We start from the raw sequence: 19,413 nt of genomic DNA on the forward strand, positions 1-19,413 counted from the left end.
CGTGAACACATTAAGAAAAAATCGGACAATACAAAGCCCGCCCACCCACCCTCATCTCAATTGTGACGACTTGTTTTATTTGTCGTGAGGTGAGGGGTGGAGCTTAATTGCAAAATGCTTATTTCTCGACAAGAATCAACCATGTCGAACGCGTTTTTATGGATCATGATTTTAAAAGAAAACTATATTTGTCAAGAAAAAAAATAAACCCCACCCACCCGCCTCAACCTCAAAAGCGATAAATTTTTCATTCGTTGTTAGACGAAAGGGCGGAGCTTAAGTGTAAAATTCCTGTTTCCCGACAAAAAATTACCATTTTAAACGTTTCAAATTGTTGTCGCAAAAAGAAGATAAGTATATTCAGAAAAAACGGCAAAATTTAAGCCCCGCCCACCCACCCCTATCTCAATTGTAAATGATTTTTCTGATTCGTTGTGAGCCAGAAGGCGGAGTTTAATACCAAATCCTTATTTCTCAACAATGACTTACCACCTGCAACATGTATTTAAGTATGATGGTGATATTGAAAAAAACCTGTATGTATTAAGGAAGAAAGTAAGAATAAAGCATTTTATACAGCATGTTTTTTTAAATGGCGATGTTAACATGCATTTCAATTATTTTCAACTATACAACTTTTTGAGAATTTTTAGACAACTTATTCAAAAATATAATTTTCCATATTTTGCCACACTTTCGGCAATTTTCGAAATTTATGTAAATACATTCTCTTGTAGATTTCGGGCGACAGAAGTAACTTTCGGTCTATTTCTTTTATAACTCCAACCGTTTTTCCACATTGAAATATCGCAATTTTTAAAAATTTCAAAAAATTTGAATTTCACTCCGAATATTTCGAAAATGTTGCGTGATCCCAAATAGGGTATTTTTTGGAATCGAATTATATTTAGATATTTTTCTTAATATACGTAGTCTTCTTTTTACAAACCAGAAAGTAAAAACATGTTTAAATTAATAAATTTTTGTAAGGGAATACGGATTTTGCAGTTACGCTCCGCCTCTCGGTGTGATACCCAATGAGAAATTCATCACAATTGAGACCGGGCGGGTGGGCGGGGTTTATATTTTGCCTTCTTTTTGTTCCTTAACATATATAGTCTTCTCTTACCAACCCACATTTCTCTATAAATTTAGTCGAAAAGAAAATGACGTGCATATAATAAGAAAAAAAAAAGGCAAAATACAAAACCCGCCCACTCACCCTCATATCAATTGTGACGACTTGTTTTATTAATCCTCGGCAAAATGCTTATTTCTCGACAAGAATCTACAATGTAAAACATGTTTTTATGTACCATGTTTTTAAAAGAATGTCAAAAAATAAGCCCCACCCGCCCACCCCAACTTCGAATGTGATGAATTTTTCATTCGTTGTCCAACCAAGGGGCGGAGCTTAACTGTAAAATCCGTATTTTCCGACAAAAATTTATCATTTTAAACGTTTTAAACATCTTGTCACGGAAAGAAGATTACGTATGTTTAGAAAAAACGGGAAAATTTAAGCCCCGCCCACCCACCCCCATCCAAATTGTAAATTATTTTTGTATTCGTTGTGAGCCAGAGGGCGGAGTTTAATTGCCAATTGCTTATTTCTCAACAAGAACTTACCATCTGAAACATGGTTTTTAAGTAGGAAGTTGTTATTGAAAAAAACCTGATTATATTAAGGAAAAAAAGTAGAGATAAAGCATCTTATATAATATGGTTTTCTAAACCGTCAATTATTTTCAACTATACAATTTTTTGAGAATTTTTAGGCGACTTTTTTAAAAATAAAATTTTTCACATTTTGACACATTTTCGACAGTTTTCGAAATTTATCTAAATACATTCTCCTATAGATTACGAGCCACAAAAGTTACTACTAGCCCATTTCTTCGATAACTTCACCGTTTTTCCAGAATGGCCCAACTGAAATATCGCAATTTTCAAAAATTTCAAAAATTCGGATTTCATTGGGAATATTTCGAAAATATTGCTCCGTGATCCCGAATAGTCTATATTTTTAGAATCAGCTTATATTTAGACATTTTTCTTAATATACGTAATCTTCTTTTTACAAACCAGAAACTTCAAACATGTTTAAATTAGTACATTTTTGTAGGAAAATACGGATTTTGCAGTTATGCTCCGCCTCTCGATGTGATAACCAATGAGAAATTCATCACAATTCAGATCTGGGTGGGTGGGCGGGGTTTAATTTTAGCTTTGATTTTTACTTCATACATATAGTTTTCTTTGAACAACACGATTACTTAACAAGGATTTTGCAATAAAATTCGTCAGAACTGAGACAGGGTGGGTGGGCGGGGCTTATGTTTTGCTTTCCTTTTTTTCTTCTAAATATAACATAGTCTCTTCAGAACAACAAATTGAAAACATGTTTCAACTAGTAAATTTTGCCCCTCACATTACTATACAAATTTAGTGGAAAAGAAAACTGACTGCATATATTAGGAAAAAAACGCAACGCCCACCCACCCTCGTCTCAATTGTGACGACAAGTTTTATTCGTCGTGAACTGAGGGGCGGAGCTTAACTGCAAAATTCGTATTTCTCTACAAGAATCTACTATGTTAAACATGTTTTTACGTATCAAAGAAACTATCTATGTCAAGAAGAAAACTGGCAAAAAATAAGCCCCACCCACCCACCCCATCCTGAAATGTAATGAATTTTTTATTCGTTGTCGAATCAAGGGGCGGAGCTTAAGTGTAAAGTCCGTGTTTCCGGACAAAAATTGACCATTTTAAACATTTTAAATATCTTGTCGTTAAAAGAAGATTACGCACATTTTTAGCCTCGCCCACCCACCGCAATCTCAATTGTAAATGATTTTTTTTATTCGTTGGGAGCCAGAGGGCGGAGTTTAATTACAAAATCCTTATTTCTCAACAAGAACTTACCATCTGAAACATGTTTTTAAATTGTTGAAAGAAACCTGTATATTAAAAAAAAAAAAAAAAATCAAGCATGAAGCATTTTATGCAGTATGGTTTTTTAGATAGCAATAATAACATGCACTTCAATTATTTTCAACTAAACAATTTTTTGAGGATTTTTTAGACGACTTTTGCAAAAACATAATTTTCCATATTTTCACACACTTTCGACAATTTTCGAAATTTATCTAAATACATTCTCTTGTAGATTTCGAGCCACGGAAGTTACTTTCGGTCCATTTCTTCAATAACTCCAACCGTTTTTCCAGAATGGCCCCACTGAAATATGTATTGCAATTTTTAAAAATTTTCGAAAAATTTTACTCCAAATATTTTCAAAATATTGCTCCGTGATCCCAAATAGACATTTTTCTTAATATACGTAGTCTTCTTTTTACAAACCAGAAGCTTGAAACATGTTTAAACTAGTAAATTTTTGTAGGGAAATACGGACTTTGCTGCTACGCTCCGCCTCTCGGTATGATAACCAATGAGAAATTCATCACAACTGAGACAGGGCGGGTGGGCGGGGTTTATATTTTGCCTTTTTTTTGTTCCTTAACCTATACAGTCTTCTGTTACCAACCCACATTTCTCTATAAATTTACTAGAAAAGAAAATGACGTGCATATATTAAGAAAAAAACGCAAAATACAAAACCCGCCCACCGACCCTCATCTCAATTGTGACTACTTGTTTTATTAGTCGTCAGCTGAGGGCGCAGTTTAATTGCAAAATGCTTATTTCTCGACAAGAATCTACAATATGAAACATGTTTTTATATTTAATGTTTTTAAAAGAATGTCAAAAGAAGTCAAAAAATAAGCCCCGTCCACCCACCTCAACGTCAATTGTGACGAATTTTTCATTCGTTGTCGAACCAAGGGGCGGACTTTAACTGTAAAATTCGTGTTTTCCGACAAAAATTTATCATCTTTTTAAATATCTTGTCGCGGAAAGATCACGTATGTTCAGAAAAAACGGCAAAATTTAAGCCCCGCCCACCCACCCTATCTCAATTGTAAATGATTTTTCTTATACGTTGTGAGCCAGAGGGCGGAGTTTAATTGCAAATAGCTTATTCCTCACAAGAATTTACCATCTGAGATATGTTTTTAAGTATGATGTTGTTAAAATACCTGTATACAGTATGGTTTTTTAAATAGCAATATTAACATGCATTTCAATTATTTAAAACTATACAATTTTTTGAGAATTTTTAAGCGAGTTTTTCAAAAATGAAATTTTCTACTATGTATTCAAATTTTGACACATTTTCGACGATTTTATCTAAATACATTTTCTTGTAGATTTGGGACCGTAAAAGTCACTTCTTGTCTTTTCAGAATCGTCCATTGAAATATCGCAATTTTTAAAGATTTAAAAAGATTCGAATTTCACTCCGAATATTTTGAAAATATTGCTTGGTAATCCCAAACAAGCTATATTTTTGGAATCATCTTACATTTTGGCATTTTTCTTAATATACTTAACCTTCTAAAAAAAAAAAGAAACTTAAAACATGTTTAAAATAGGAAATTTTTGTGGAGAGATATGGAATATGCAGTTATGCTCCGCCTCTCGGTCTGACAACCTATGAAAGAAAAATTCATCACAATTGAGATAAGGGCGGGTGGGTGGGGTTTAATTTTTGTCTTTAATTTTTACTTAATACATATACTTTTCTTTGAACAACACAACACGACGTAGAAAGAAAAATCGTCACAATAGCGACAGGGTGGGTGGGCGGGATTTATATTTTCTTTTGTTTCTTATTATACATAGTCTTCTCTTTACAACAAGAAACTGAAAACATGTTTAAAATTGTAAATGAAAATTTATTATAAAAGGAAAGTAAGCAGAAAAGAATTAACATTTTATATACTACCCAGTTTTCGCTGCGACCCCTATTTTTTGTAAAAAATCATATACAAAACCCCGCGTTGGCTTATTCCAGCACAGAATACTTTTACTTCCCTCTTAAAAATATTTAATACAAGCAACAATGGAAAGAGTGAAAATATCTCCAAGCGGAATAACGAACGCACTTAAAAATGTCCATTAACAACCGTCAGTCCAGAAGATCAAAGTCGGCACGTAGGCAGCTCTAAAACAGGTCTTTCACGAAGGGTAAAAGTTAAACTCTGTAATTTTTGTCACAAAAGAATAAATTGACTTTTCTTCCTGCATTTATGAACAGAGACGCACAATTATTATCACAACACTTAAACAAAAAGTCTATTTTTTGCACAATCATCACAACACGACTCCCACCCGCACTTGCAAAAAATACGCAAATTAATTTCGCTTCTGAATTTGCGCGTTACATGAAGTCGCCCTGGGCTAGTAAAAAATTTTAAAAATTAAAATTCTCTTATGTGAACGTATTTGCGTTTTTATTTTCGCACACAGGCGTACGTGGCCTCCAGGGTGAACTTTTTACATAGATATACAAGTATCGCAAAAAACTAGTTTAAAACCGCCGCCACTGAATTTCCAAACGTGCGAAAACACAACATTACCAACCGTTTTTATGAAGTAATGCACAAAAAGCGTGTAATAACGTCGTTTTTCAACTAAAATACGTGGCGCCCTCTTCACATTCACGCTCCTATTACCAAACAGAACCCGCTTTAGTCGAGCTTCAAACCCCCTCTGCTTTGTCGTTGTGTTTACAAGAATCTCTTTAAACAGCATCCAAACAGTGCTTGATGAGTTGGAAGTAGAACAAACTCGAAATTCCGTGTTCGAAACGCAACTTCCGCTTGCACAAACTCGCCGAAAAACCAAATCCGGTAAGTCGATTTGAGGTTAGTTTCCGCTGCATTCATACCGATCTGATAAAGTAATTTAGCCAAGAAAAGTGGGTGGTTAGTGCTGATGTGGATCATACATCAGTTATAAAACCACATCATACACGAAGACACGTATTTGTGGTGTTTCAGAAATGATTATCAGGGAAGCTGTGGTGTTATTCGTTTTGGCTTTCGCCGCCTTCGCCTTACCACAATCCGAAGAAAAGAAAGACAGGGTGTTTGATAGGGAGTTGAGCGACAAGGAGCACTTCGAGAACGAGCACCACAACCCCCAGTATGACCACGAGGCGTTCCTGGGGGAAGAGGCCAAGACTTTCGACCAGTTGCCCCCGGAAGAGAGCAAACGGCGGTTGGGGTGAGTCTCCAAGTTGCGCCATTTTAACCCCATTTCATGCTTCTTTCCTAAAATCGTATTTTTTTAATTGGAACTCATATTAAATTAGTAATACATAATTAGAAAAAATTGTGTGTGTGTGGGTAGTGACAAAAAGCCATTTTTACCCGCTGCTTAAACCTCGTCGCTTTTTAATTGATTATGCGTTGTGAGAGGTGTCGTGATTAATATAAAATTAAAAACGTCACATACCTCCAACCAATCGCCTTCCTTCCATTTATTGTCGTCCTCACTACATTTTGCAACTCACCCAAGTGCCGTGTGTGTGTTCTCTTATCACCCAATCCCAGGTAAATCCATCCAATTATTTCATTCGTTCGAGCGTGATATTCAAAAATAATCGTTTTTCTCAATCCAGTTTAATCGTCGATAAAATCGATAACAATAACGACGGCTACGTGTCCCGGGAGGAACTCAAAGACTGGATTCGCTACACCCAGAAGCGCTACATTAACGAAGACGTGGAGCGTCAATGGAAGCAACACAACCCAGAGAACCAAGAAACCATCTCCTGGGACCGCTACCAGAAGCTCGTTTACGGCTTTCTGGACTCCATGGACCCCGCTGAAGCGGAAAAAGACAGTGAAGGCTTCTCCTATAAGCAAATGTTGAAGAGAGATAGAAGACGGTGGTCCGTGGCCGACTCCAACGGTGACGACGCCCTCACGAAAGAAGAGTTCACCCATTTCCTCCACCCGGAAGAGTCGGAACACATGAAGGACATCGTGGTACAGGAGACCATGGAGGATATTGATAAAGACAACGACGGGAGGATCTCCCTCAAGGAGTACATTGGGGATATGTACAAAGGGGAGGACGATGAAGAAGAACCCGAATGGGTGAATAACGAACGGGAGCAGTTCGCCACCTACAGAGACCGAGACGGCGACGGGTTCATGGACAACGAGGAAGTCAAGAATTGGATTTTGCCCCCGGATTTCGACCACGCTGAAGCGGAGTCAAGACATTTGATCTACGAGGCGGATTCCGATGCCGACGAGCAATTAACCAAGGACGAAATTTTGAGCAAGTATGACTTGTTCGTGGGGTCGCAGGCCACCGATTTCGGGGAGGCGCTAGCCAGACATGACGAGTTTTAACGTGTAGGGGCGCCGCAGGGGCCAGTCTTCCTAATTTACCAAAAAATCTCAAAGATGCTGCTTAGTTAATTTAGGTATTTTTATTTTGTCTTTTGTTTGTTAGATTCGAGTTAGAGGATGTATAAGTGTACTGATTTAGTCTGTATTCCAGTGTACTAAAATTTATTCATTGTGTAATGAGATTATGTGTAGGTGTTGTATTCATGTGCCATTCCATTGGCCAAAGCATTTACTAATTTAGGTCAATTAAGTTAGGTCGTCGGCATCGGTTCTAAGGCCTGTGGATACTTAATGAATCTTTGGTGCTCACATCGTTATTTTTATATACCATGTTCCCACTTAACAATAAAAAGTTTCATTTATTTTGGGGTTTTATTGGCGTCTAGGGAGCGAAAATTGGTGAGTCAAGTTTTGTGCAATAGGAATGTAGAGTATGTATGAGTCACTCGTAATGGTCATCACCGCCTTTGAAAAAGAATTAGAACGAAAGCAAGCTTTAAAAATCCATTGAGGTCTGTATAATTGGTTGCATACATTCTAGTATTCGTGTGGTGAGAAGGTAGAATACGTTTTGTAAAAAATATGAGGCAATTAATTAAACGTTTATTAAAATTTCAATTAGAAATACAATGTGATGACGAACTTGACTTAAAAACCAACGTTTAATTGTTTTGTCTTGTAAAAACCTCAATTAACATTCGACTTTTTTCCTTACGTTTATTTATTTCCAAATTTTTTCTACATAAAACGAATCGTAATAAGCGGGTTTATATAGACCTCTGGAGTACGAAAACATAGGTTCTTGTAAACTACTGGACCGATTGTTGTCGACAACGAAATCCAGTTTTTGTAAAAAAAATCCAAATTGTATAACAACATGTTACAATTTATCTCTGAAATTGCAGAATCGAATGCTTTGAAATCTTGAAAACGTTTTAAGGTTATTGGAAGCATGGAAAATTATCGATTTTCGATTTCTGGATTTTTTAACTTTCGACTTCTCATTTTTCCGATATTTCAGTCTTTTTTATTCTTCAATATTTCGATTTTTCAGTTCCCGGTGTTTTAATTTTTCAATGTCTCAATTTTAAATTTTTTTTAAATTGAGATTTTTTGTCGGCTTTAGGTTTTCAGTTTTTTTTTCTTGATTTATGGAGATTTCGATGTTTCGATTTTTCGATTTTTTGATTTCTTAATTTTTGATTAATCGATTTTCTAGTTTTTCAACTTTTCTATTTCCAGGCTTTCCGATGTTTCGTTTCCTCAGTTTTCCAATTTTTTATTTTTTCAGGTTCTTGAATTTTTCGAAATTTCAGTTTTTGAATTTTACGATTTTAAATTGAGATTTTTAGATGATATTTTAATTTTTAATCCTTAAATTTTTAGATTTTCGATTTCTCGATTTTTCCGATTTTCGATACTTTATTTTTCAAATTTTCGAATTTTTAAATTTTTCATTTTTTTCATGTTTCGATTTCTGAATTTTTTGAGTTCTCGGTTTTAGATTCTTCGGTTTTTCAATTTTGCGATTTTCATTGTTTTTATTTTTTTCGATTTATGGAGATTTCGATTTTTCCATTTTTCAATCTTTCGATTTTGGGCCACTTCTATTAACGAATTTTTTTATTTTTTGACTTCTCGACTTTTCGATTTCTCGATTTCCCGATCTGTTGATGTTTTAGTTTTATATATTTTTAAATTTTGGATTTTTCACTTTCTTGGTTTTTCGATTTTTTAATGTCTGATTGTTCTTTTCAATTTTTCGAATTTTTAATGTTCCAATTCCACGATTTTTCAAATTTACGACTTCTCCATGTTTCAGTCTAGGGTTCTTAAATTGAACATTCTGAATTTTTCGTATTTTACATTTTTTAATTTTTCAGTTACTGACGTTTCAAAATTTTCTATTTTTTGATTTCTCAATTTCTCGATTAATCGATTTTTTGCTTTTTCCACTTTTCTATTTCTAGATTTCTCGATTTTTCGTTTCTCTAGTTTTTCAAATTTTCGTTTTTTCAGGTTTTTGGTTTTTAACCTTTAGAATTTTTGACGTTTTGAATTTTACGATTTTGCATTGAGATTTTTCGATTTTGCATTGAGATTTTTCGATTTCTCCATTTTGCTTTTTTCGATATTTTTTTCTTCAATTTTTCGAATTTTCGATTTCTGGACTTCCCGTTTTTTTGACGTTTCGTTTCTCGATGTTTCGACTTTTTAGATTTTGGATTTTTCAGTTTCTTGATTTTTCGATTTTTCGACTTTTCAGCTTTTCGATATTTCAATTTTTTAATTTTTAAATGTTTTGCTTTTTCAATTTTTCAATTTTCGATTTTTGAATAGACACTTCAATTTTTCGATATTTCAGTTTTATGGATTTTTCTAATTTTCAAAAATTCAAAATTTCGATTTCTATATTTTTCAATTTTTCAGTTTTTGATGTTTCAAAAGTTTCGATTTTTTGGTTTTTCAAAATTTCTGTCTCCAGACCTCTCGATTTTTCGTTTCTTCAGTTTTCCAATTTTCATTTTTTCAGGTTACTGATTTTTCAACTTTTCGAAATTTCAACTTTTGAATTTTACGATTTTAAATTGAGATTTTTCATGTTTCGATTTCTGGATATTTGAATTTTTTGACTTCTCTCTATCTAGTTTTTCAAATTTTCGTTTTTTCATGTTTTGCTTTTTCACTTTTAGAATTTTTGACTTTTGAATTTTACGATTTTGAATTGAGATTTTTCGATATTTTAATTTTTCATTTTAAAAATTTAAAATTTTTCGAGATCTCTATTTTTCGTTTTTCGATATTTTGTTCTTCAATTTTTCGAATTTCTAAATTTTAGATTTGTCGGTTTTTTCATGTGGCGATTTTCGATATTTCGATTTTTCGTATTCTCAGTTTTAGATTTTTCGATTTTTCAATTTTGCGGTTTTAATTTTTTTATTTTTCTCGATTTATAGAGATTTCGATTTTTCAGTTTTTGGTTTTATCCATTTTTTTTCTGAATTTTTCAGTTTTTCGATTTTGGTTTATTTCTATTGGTGAATTTTTCGACTTTTCATTTTTTCGGTTCCTCGATTTCCCGATCCTTTAATGTCTTGTTCCCGAATTTTCAATTTTTCGATTATTTATTTGAATTTTGGATTTTTTCGGTGTTTTGGTTTTTCGTTTTTTCGACTTTTCAGATTTTCGATTTTTCAATTTTCCGATTTTTTAATGTTTTGTTTTCGCGAGTTTTCAATTTTTTGATTCTTCAATTTTTCGATTTCTCCATATTTCGGCTTTATGGTTTTAAAATGTTTCCATTATTCAATTTTTCGGTTTTTGCAGTTTTCAATTTTTCAGGTTTTGACGTTTCAAACGTTTCGATTTTTCCATTTTTTTTAGGTCCTCGATTAATCGATTTTTTCGTTTTTCAAGTTTTATATTTCTAGATTTCTCAATTTTTCGATTCTTCAGTTTTTCATTTTTTCAGGTTTTTGAATTTTCAGCTTTCCGAATTTTCGACTTTAGAATTTTACGATTTCAAATTGAGATATTTTAATTTTATCAATCTTTAAAATTTTAGATTTTTCGATTTCCCCATTTTCTTGTTTTTCGATATTTTTATTTTTTAATTTTTCGAATTTTTAAATGTCAGATTTATCAGTTTTTTCATGTTTCGATTTCTCGATATTTCGATTTTTCGACTTCTCGGTTTTAGATTTTTCAGTTTTTCAATTTTACGATTTAATTTTTTTTTATTTTTCATCTATGGATATTTGGTTTTTAGATTTTTCTACCTTTCAGCTTTTCGATTTTAAAATGTCTGATTTTTCAATTTTTCGATTGTTTAATGTTTCGTTTTCTCGAATTTTCAATTTTTCGATTCTCCAATGTTTTGAAATTTTAATTTTTCAAATTTTGAATTTTAGGATTTTCTTTTTCTTGATTTTTCACTCGTTATTCCTATTTTTCAATTGCTGGGATTTTTAGATTTTTGACGTTTTAGTTTACTGATTTTTCGATTTCTTGATATTTTAAATTTTAGATTTGTCGATTTTTCAATTTTTCGAATTTTCGATTTTTCTGCTTTCGATTTCTGGATTTTTTAACTTTCGATTTCTAAATTTTCCGATATTTCAATTTTTTTATTCTTCAGGTCTTCAATTTCTCGATATTACAGTGTTGGGATTTTTCATTTTTTACATCCTTCAATATTTCGATTTTTACACTTTTCAATTTTTCAGTTTTTGACATTTCAAGTGTTTTGATTTTTCGATTTCTCAATTTCTGAATTAATCGATTTCTGGTTTTTCAACTTTTCTAGATATTTCTAGATTTTTGGATTTTTTGATTCTTCACTTTTTCAATTTTTCATTTTTTCAGATTTTTGATTTTTCGACTTTTCGAATTTTTGACTTTTGAATTTTTCAATTTTTCGAGTTTTAAATGGTTCGTTTTCTCGATTTTTCAATTTTTCGATTCTTTAATTTTTTGAAATTTTAATTTTTCAATTTTTCAACTTCAGATTTTTCGATTGCTTCGATTGCGATTTTCTTTTATTTTAAATTTTCAATTTTTCGATTTTGGGCTATTTCTGTTCCTGAAGTTTTCGATTTTTCGACTTCTCGAATTTTAGATTTTTCGATTTTCCAATTCGATGTTTCAGTTTCTTGGTTTTTCGATTTTTCGACTTTTCAGATTTTCAATTTTTCAATTTTTCGATTTTTAAATGGTTCGTTTTCCCGAGTTTTCAATTTTTTGATTCTTTAATTTTTTGAAATTTTAATTTTTCAATTTTTCAATTTCAGGTTTTTCGATTGCTCAATTTTTCACTTCTTCGTTATTCCTATTTTCCAATGTCTCGAATTTTTAAATTTTTGACTTTTCAGTATATGTATTGATTTTTCAATTTCTTGGTTTTTCGATTGTTAAAATTTTCGACTTTTAGATTTTTGGATTCCTCGATTTTTCAATTTTCGATTTCTCAGTTTTTCAACATTTCAATTTTGGGAATAATTCAATTTTTAGATTTTTCAATTTTTTGAATTGTACAATTTTAAATTGAGATTTTTCTGATATTTTTATTTTTCAATTTTTAATATTTTAGATTTTCTTTTCTCGATTTTTCCGTTTTTCCATATTTTCATTTTTCAAATTTTAAAATTTAAATTTTTAGATTTATTGATTTTTTTTAATTGTAACGAATCTTTCAATTTTTTACCATTCAATTTTGGACCATTTCTATTCTTGAATTCTTCGATTTTTCCACTTCTCGACTTTTGGATTTTTTGATGTTTCGTTTTTGAATGTTTATGTTTTTCGATTTTTTTAAATTTCCGATTTTTCTGTTTCTCGATTTTTCTATTTTTTTACTTTTCAGCTATTTGATTTGATTTTTAAACGTTTGATTTTTTGATTTTTCAATTTTTTTATGTTTCGTTTTCTCTATTTTTCAAATTTTCGATTCAATTTCTTGAAATTTCAATTTCTCAGTTTTAGACGTTTCAAAAGTTCCGGTTTCTCGATTTTTCAATTTTTCGATTCTTCAAATTTTCGATTTCTTTAGGTTCAATAGTCTGGTTTTTAAATTTTTACGTTCTTCAACTTTTGGCCTTTTTTCAATTTTTCAGTTTTTGACGTTTCAAAAGTTTCGATTTTTCGATTTCTCAATTCCTCGATTAATCGATTCTTCAGTTTTTCATTTTTTCAGGTTTTTAATTTTTCAACTTTTCGAATTTTCGACTTTCGAACTTTACGATTTTTGAGATTTTTCGATATTTTAATTTTTGAATCTTTAAAATTTTGGGTTTCTTTTAGGTTTCTCCATTTTTCCGTTATTCAATATTTTATTTTTCAATTTTTCGAATTTTTAAATTTAAAATTTTTCAGTTTTTTCATGTTTCGATTTTTCGATATTTGGATTTTTTGACTTGTTGGTTTAAGATTTTTCGGTTTTTCAATTTTGCGATTTTTATTTTTTTTATTTTTCTCAGTTTATGGAGATTTCGATGTTTCGATATTTCGATTTTTTGATTTTTCAAATTTTCGAACTATCGATTTTTTTTAATTCCAAGTCTTCAATTTTTAACCATCCAATTCTTCGATTTTGGCTATTTCTATTTTAGTTTTTCGTTTTTTAAATCTTGGATTTTTAGTTTTCCAACTTTTCTATTTCTAGACTTCGCAATTTTTCGATTCTTCAGTTTTTCATTTTTTGAGGTCTTTGAATTTCATCTTTTCGAATTTCCAGCTTTTGAATTTTATGATTTTAAATTTTAGATTTTTCGATTCTCCACTTTCCTGTTTTTCTATATTTTTATTTTTCAATTTTTCGAATTTTTAAATTTTAGATTTTTCAATTTTTTCATGGTTCGATTAGGATTTTGGGTTTTTCAATTTTGTGATTTTATTTTATTTTATTTTTTCTCGATTTATAGATATTTCGATGTTTCGATTTTTCAATTTTTCGATTTATCGATTTTTTAAATTCTAAATCTTTCAATTTTTAACTGCTCAATTTTGGGCTATTTCTATCCTTGAATTTTTAAATTTTTCGACTTCCCGACTTTTCGACTTTTCGATTTCCCAGTCTTCTGATGTTTCGTTTTTCGATTTTCTAAATTTTGGATTTTTCAATTTTTGGATTTTTTGATGTTTCGATTTTTAGACTTTTCGGGTTTTCTTTCTAAGGTTTTTCGATCATTTTTTTTGCTGAGGCTACAATAAATTAGCCAATCATCTGAAGGTACAGTTTTAATACATTTTTCAAGGTTGCTGAAAATGAATGAGAAAGGAATATATACCGTTAAGAAAAAAAATGTAGAGAAATTTGTTGATAAGCTGCTTTCACTTTTCCCAAACCATATTCACAAAAGCAGCAAGAATTGAGGTTTAGATTTGTGTTTATCCTATTTAAATGAACACTTTTTACAATTTGAGTTCGTCGAAACAAAGACTGTTAACGAAAAGACAACATTTATTCAATAATAACTATTATATACAAGATCGTAACGTACAAGAAAACAATAATGCAAAAATCTTAATGCTCCCACATAAATAGCATAGGTACTAACTTATATAAAAATATATTAAACGTAAACAGCGTAAGATATGTATAAAAAGAAGCCTTCTGTCGTAAGAAACTACATCTACGAATCAATTTCGTTATCACATGACAAAATAAACGATTTTGGATGATTAGCGCGAACGGTACACAATCATACATAATAAGGAAGTCCTATGATTTTTTTACAAATTATACAATCGAATCACAAAGTGTGTACTTATCTTTCAGTATATTTACATGCGCCCGTCGAGGGCAAGATAAACATGCATTTCGGAAATTAGACGACACCTGAGTGATCTCAACAGGCCACAAATTAGTATACATGAAAGAAAACTCCCCGCTCGCAAAGGATCTATGGCCATGTGTCGCAAGGAGAGTCGCAATGGCACCTTCCAAAGGCTCCAACTAAAATTAAAAATCACAAACACGTCGTATACTTCCTTTGAAACGATACCGAGGCTCGAAGCACCAATCAGAGTATTCACAAAACAATTTGGGAGGAGTTTGAGTGAGTATCCACGAGGGGGAGCGAACTTCGACGAAAACCCGGCACTGCGAAAGTCCCCTGCCGAACGCGCGAACTTCGACTCCCCACTTGACGCCCGCTGAATTTTGGCGTCTGACTAGACTTCCGAATCGCGCCTCCTCTGCGAAGGTGCCAGCTCGTATACAATGCAAGAGTGTGAGAACGTAACAGAAAGAACCGAAAATGTCGGTGAGTGATTAGTTTTTGGCAAGTAGACTAGCACGTATGAGATCTTCCCCCGGAGCACTGCACTGAACTCTTAGAGTTTCTTTTGGCGGTCCGGCGTCAGTGGTGCGGGGGCGGCGGTTCGAACGTCTCCGAGTCGGGGCTGCCGTAGCCGCTGGAGCCGTCGTCCCTGGTGCTAATGGGCTGTCGCGGTGGGCCGCCCAGGACCATGTCCGAGCTCTTCTCGCTGTAACAGGACGGGGTCGTCAGAAGTCTACCTTCACCAACACCGTTTAGATTGTCGCCCGCTGGCTGAAAGAGATCAACCAACTGTACTCAGGGTTTTGATGGGTGGGGGCGGTGCGAAAGCGGACCGTGGTCGGGGACGGTTTAAACTACCTATGTTTTCTAGGGTTGAGAGTTAAATCAACCCTGGGCACCCGACAAGGAAACGACTATGAATTATAGCATACATTAACTGGTCCTTTTTCAAAATTTATTTCAAATCGATGGTTCCAAATCAATGTCAAAATAAGTCAAAAAGCATTAAAAATTCTAAAAATCTACTACATCGACTTTCCTAAGATCGTTTTCCCTAAGTTGTTGAAAACAATAAGAATGAAGAACAAATTACTTTTAATTATTAATCAACTTATCCAATTTATATACAGTCGCCACGAACTGAATTCAAAAACGAGACATATTGATTTTTGTTAAGGAGGTATTTAGTGCGATTTCGAAAAAACTAGGTGGCTAAAATAAAAAAAAATTGTTTACGCAAGAATGATACATCTATCAAAGATGAAAAGTGTTTCAGTTTCATAATCATTCTCTTCGTTAGGCATCAGACATTTACAGCCCGCAATATTTGAATATAAATTCGACTTCTTCAATTGTAATCGAGATCGTTTTCCCTAAGTTGTTAAAATTCGATTTCTTCATTTTTCGATTTTTTTACTTTTCAGCAATTTGATTTTTCAATTTTTCGATTTTTAAACAGTTGATTTTTCGATTCTTCAATTTTTTGAAATTTCAATTTTCAATTTTTCAGTTTTAGATGTTTCAAAAGTTCCATTTTTTCGACTTTTCAATTTTTCGATTCTTCAGATTTTCGATTCTCCATGTTCAATTTTCTGGTTTTTAAATTTTGCCATTCTTCAACATTTGGGTTTTTACATTTTCAATTTTTCAGGTTTTGACGTTTCAAAAATTTCTCAATTTCTCGATTAATCGATTTTTGGTTTTTCAATTTTTCTATTTTGAGATTTCTCGGTTTTTCGATTCTTCAGTTTTTCATTTATTCAGGTTTTTGATTTTTCAGCTTCGAATTTTCGACTTTTGGATTTTACGATTTTTGAGATTTTTCGATATCTTAATTTTTCAACGTTTAAAATTTTAGATTTCTTTTCGATTTCTCCATTTTTCCGTTTTTTGATATCTAATTTTTCAATTTTTCGAATTTTTAAATCTTAGATTTTTCAGTGCTTTCATGTTCCGATTTCTCGATATTTCGATTTTTTGGGTATTATAGAGGTTTCGAGGTTTCGATTTTTCAATTTTACAATTTTTCGATTTTTTTAATTCTAATAAATCTTTCAAGTTTTAGATATTCAATTTTTCGATTTTGGGCTACTTCTATTTCTATCTTTGTTATTTTTTGATGTTTCGTTTCTCGATGTTTTAGTTTTTCAATTTTTTAAATTTTGGATTTTTTGGTTTCTTAGTTTTTTGATTTTTTCACTTTTCAGCTTTTCAATTTATCAATTTTTCCATTTTTAAATGTTTTACTTTTTCGATATTTCATTGTTGGGATTTTTTAACTCTCGATTCTTTAGATTGGCGTTTTCCAGTTTATGACATTTGAAAAGTTTCGATTTTTCGATTTCCCGATTTATCGATTGATTGATTTTTTGGTTTTTTAACTTTTTTATTTCTAAATTTCTTGACTTTTCGTTTCTTCAGTTTTTTATTCTTTTTAATTTTTCGTTTTTTAGGTTTTTGATTTTTCAACTTTTCAAATTCAACTTTCGAATTTTACAATTTTAAGTTGAGTTTTTTCTGATATTGTGATCTTTCAGTTTTTAAGATTTTTTAGATTTTTCGATTTCTCCAGTTTTACGTTTTTGACTTTTCGGTTTTAGATTTTTCGATTTTTCAATTTTTCGGTTTATCGATTTTTTTTAATTCGATTTCCAATTTTTAAATGTTTGATTTTTCAATATTTCGATTTTTTAATGTTTCGTTTTCTTGATTTTTCAATTATTCGATTCTTCAATTATTCATTTTTCAATTATTGACGATTTAAAAGTTTCGATTTTTTGATTTCTCAATTTCTTGATTAATCGATTTTTGGTTTTTCAACTTTTCTATTTCTACACTTCCTGGATTTTTCGAATTTCCAGTTTTCAATTTTTAAAATTTTTCGTGTTTTAGATTTTTGAACCTTTAGAATTTTCGACTTTTGAATTTTACCGTTTTTTGAGATTTTTCGATGATATTTAGTTTTTCACTCCTTAAAATTTTAGAGTTCTTTTCGGTTTCTCCATTTTTCCATTTTTCGATATTTTTTCTTCAATTTTTCGAATTTTTAAATTTCGCTTTTTCTTTTTTTTCATGATTCGATTTTTCGACTTTTCGGTTTTAGATTTTTGTTTTTCAATTTTGCGATTAAAATTTTTTTTTTTGGATTCATGGAGATTTCGATGTTTCGAATTATCGATTTTTTTAATTCCAACTAATTTTTCAAATTTTGGATTTTGGATCATTTCTATCACTGAATTTTTCGATTTTTCCCCATTTTTTGATGTTTCATTTCTCGATGTTTCAGTTTTTGGATTTTTTTGAATTTCGGATTTTTCGGTTTCTTGATTTTTCGATTTTTTACTTTTCAGCAATTTGATTTTTCAATTTTTGGATTTTTAAACGTTTGATTTTTTGATTTTTCAATGTTTCGTTTTCTCGATTTTTCAATTTTTCGATTCTTCAAATTTTTTATTCCATGTTTAAATTTTCTGGTTTTTAAATTTTTCCATTCTTCAACTTTTGGGTTTTCATATTTTTCAATTTTCCAGGTTTTGACGTCAAAAGTATTTCGATATTTCAATTTTTTGACTTCTCGGTTTTAGAATTTTTCGGTTTTTCAATTTTGCGATTTAAATTTTTTTTCTCGATGTACGGAGGTTTCAATTTTCTAATTTTTCGATTTGTCTATTTTTTTTTAAATTCTAAACCTTCAATCCAATTTTTAACTATTCAATTTTTCAATTTTGGGCTATTTCTATTCCTGAATTTTTCGATTTTTCGACTTCTCTGCATTTCGATTTTTCGATCTCCCGACCTTTTGATGTTTCATTTTCACGATTTTTCAATTTTTTGATTCTTCAACTTTTGAATTTCCCTGTTTTATGGTTTTTAAATTCTTCCATTCTTCAATTTTGGTTTTTACATTTTTCAATTTTTCAGTTTTTGACGTTTCAAAAGTTTCAATTTTTCGATTTGTCAATTTCTCGGTTAATCGATTTTTGGTTTTCCATGTTTTTATTTTTCCAGGCTTTTGATTTTTTAATTTTCCGAAATTTCGATTTTTGAAATTTGACAATTTTTGAGATTTTTCGATGATATCCTAATTTTTCAATTTTTAAAATTCCAGATTTCTTTCCAATATCTCCGTTTTTCTGATTCTCGATATTTTATTTTTCAACTTTTCGAATTTTTAAATTTAAATTTTTCAGTTTTTCACGTTTCGGTTTTTTGATTTCTCGGTTTTTCAGTTTTCCAATTTTTATTTTTTTTTCTCGATTTTTTAATTTTTCAATTTTTCTATTTATCTATTTTTTTTAATTCTAAATCTTCAGTTCAGTTTTTAACTATCCAATTTTTGGATTTTGGGCTATTTCTATTCCTGAATTTTTCGGTTTTTCGACTTCTCTGCCTTTCGAATTCTCGATTTTCCGACCTTTTGATGTTTCGTTTCTCAATTTTTTAAATTTTGGATTTTTCTGTTTCTTGGTATTTCGATTTTTCGATGAGAACCTAATTTTTCGATCTTTAAAATTTTAGATTTCTTTTCGATTTCTCCATTATTCTGTTTTTCGATATTTTATTTTTCAATTTTCGAATTTTAAAAAAATTTACATTTTTCAGTTTTTCATGTTTCCATTTTTCGACTTATCGGTTTTAGATTGTTCGGTTTTTCAATTTTGCGATTTTTTTTTTCGATTAATGGAGATTTCGATGTTTCGATTTTCCGATTTTTTGATTTTTCAATTTTCCGATTTACATATCTGTTTTTTTTAAATCTAAATTTTCAATTCAATTTTTCGATTTTGAGCTATTTGTATCCCTGGTTTTTTGGATTTTTCGACTTCTCGGGTTTTCGAGTTCTCGATTTCCCGATCTTTT

The 19,413-nt window shown here is 31.1% G+C and overlaps 2 protein-coding genes across 6 annotated transcripts in view; one reads left to right on the forward strand and one right to left on the reverse strand.

Moving 5' to 3' along the window:
- Positions 1 to 5,614: 5,614 nt before the first annotated feature.
- Positions 5,615 to 7,635, forward strand: LOC135140940 (calumenin). The gene is made up of 3 exons (XM_064071692.1): positions 5,615 to 5,758; positions 5,909 to 6,134; positions 6,532 to 7,635. Exons 2-3 carry the CDS (start codon positions 5,911 to 5,913, stop codon positions 7,271 to 7,273), a joined length of 966 nt encoding a protein of 321 aa, XP_063927762.1. The 5' UTR covers positions 5,615 to 5,758; positions 5,909 to 5,910; the 3' UTR covers positions 7,274 to 7,635.
- A 6,578-nt stretch (positions 7,636 to 14,213) lies between these two features.
- Positions 14,214 to 19,413, reverse strand: part of LOC135140865 (LIM domain only protein 3-like) — a 228,676-nt gene continuing 223,476 nt past the window's right edge. For 3 of the 5 annotated variants that reach the window (XM_064071587.1, XM_064071584.1, XM_064071586.1), the window contains one exon: positions 14,214 to 15,324. In XM_064071587.1, coding sequence (XP_063927657.1) covers positions 15,133 to 15,324 — 192 coding nt within the window. In that variant the 3' untranslated portion in view covers positions 14,214 to 15,132. The remainder of the gene's footprint in view (positions 15,325 to 19,413) is intronic. The other 2 variants (XM_064071588.1, XM_064071589.1) reach the window with 1 other exon arrangement.

This window comes from Zophobas morio, unplaced genomic scaffold (genome assembly GCF_036711695.1).
Source record: "Zophobas morio isolate AGI-343-1 ecotype UQ-CSIRO unplaced genomic scaffold, CSIRO_AGI_Zmor_V1 ptg000041l, whole genome shotgun sequence".
In the NCBI taxonomy this organism is placed as follows: Eukaryota; Metazoa; Arthropoda; class Insecta; order Coleoptera; family Tenebrionidae; genus Zophobas; species Zophobas morio.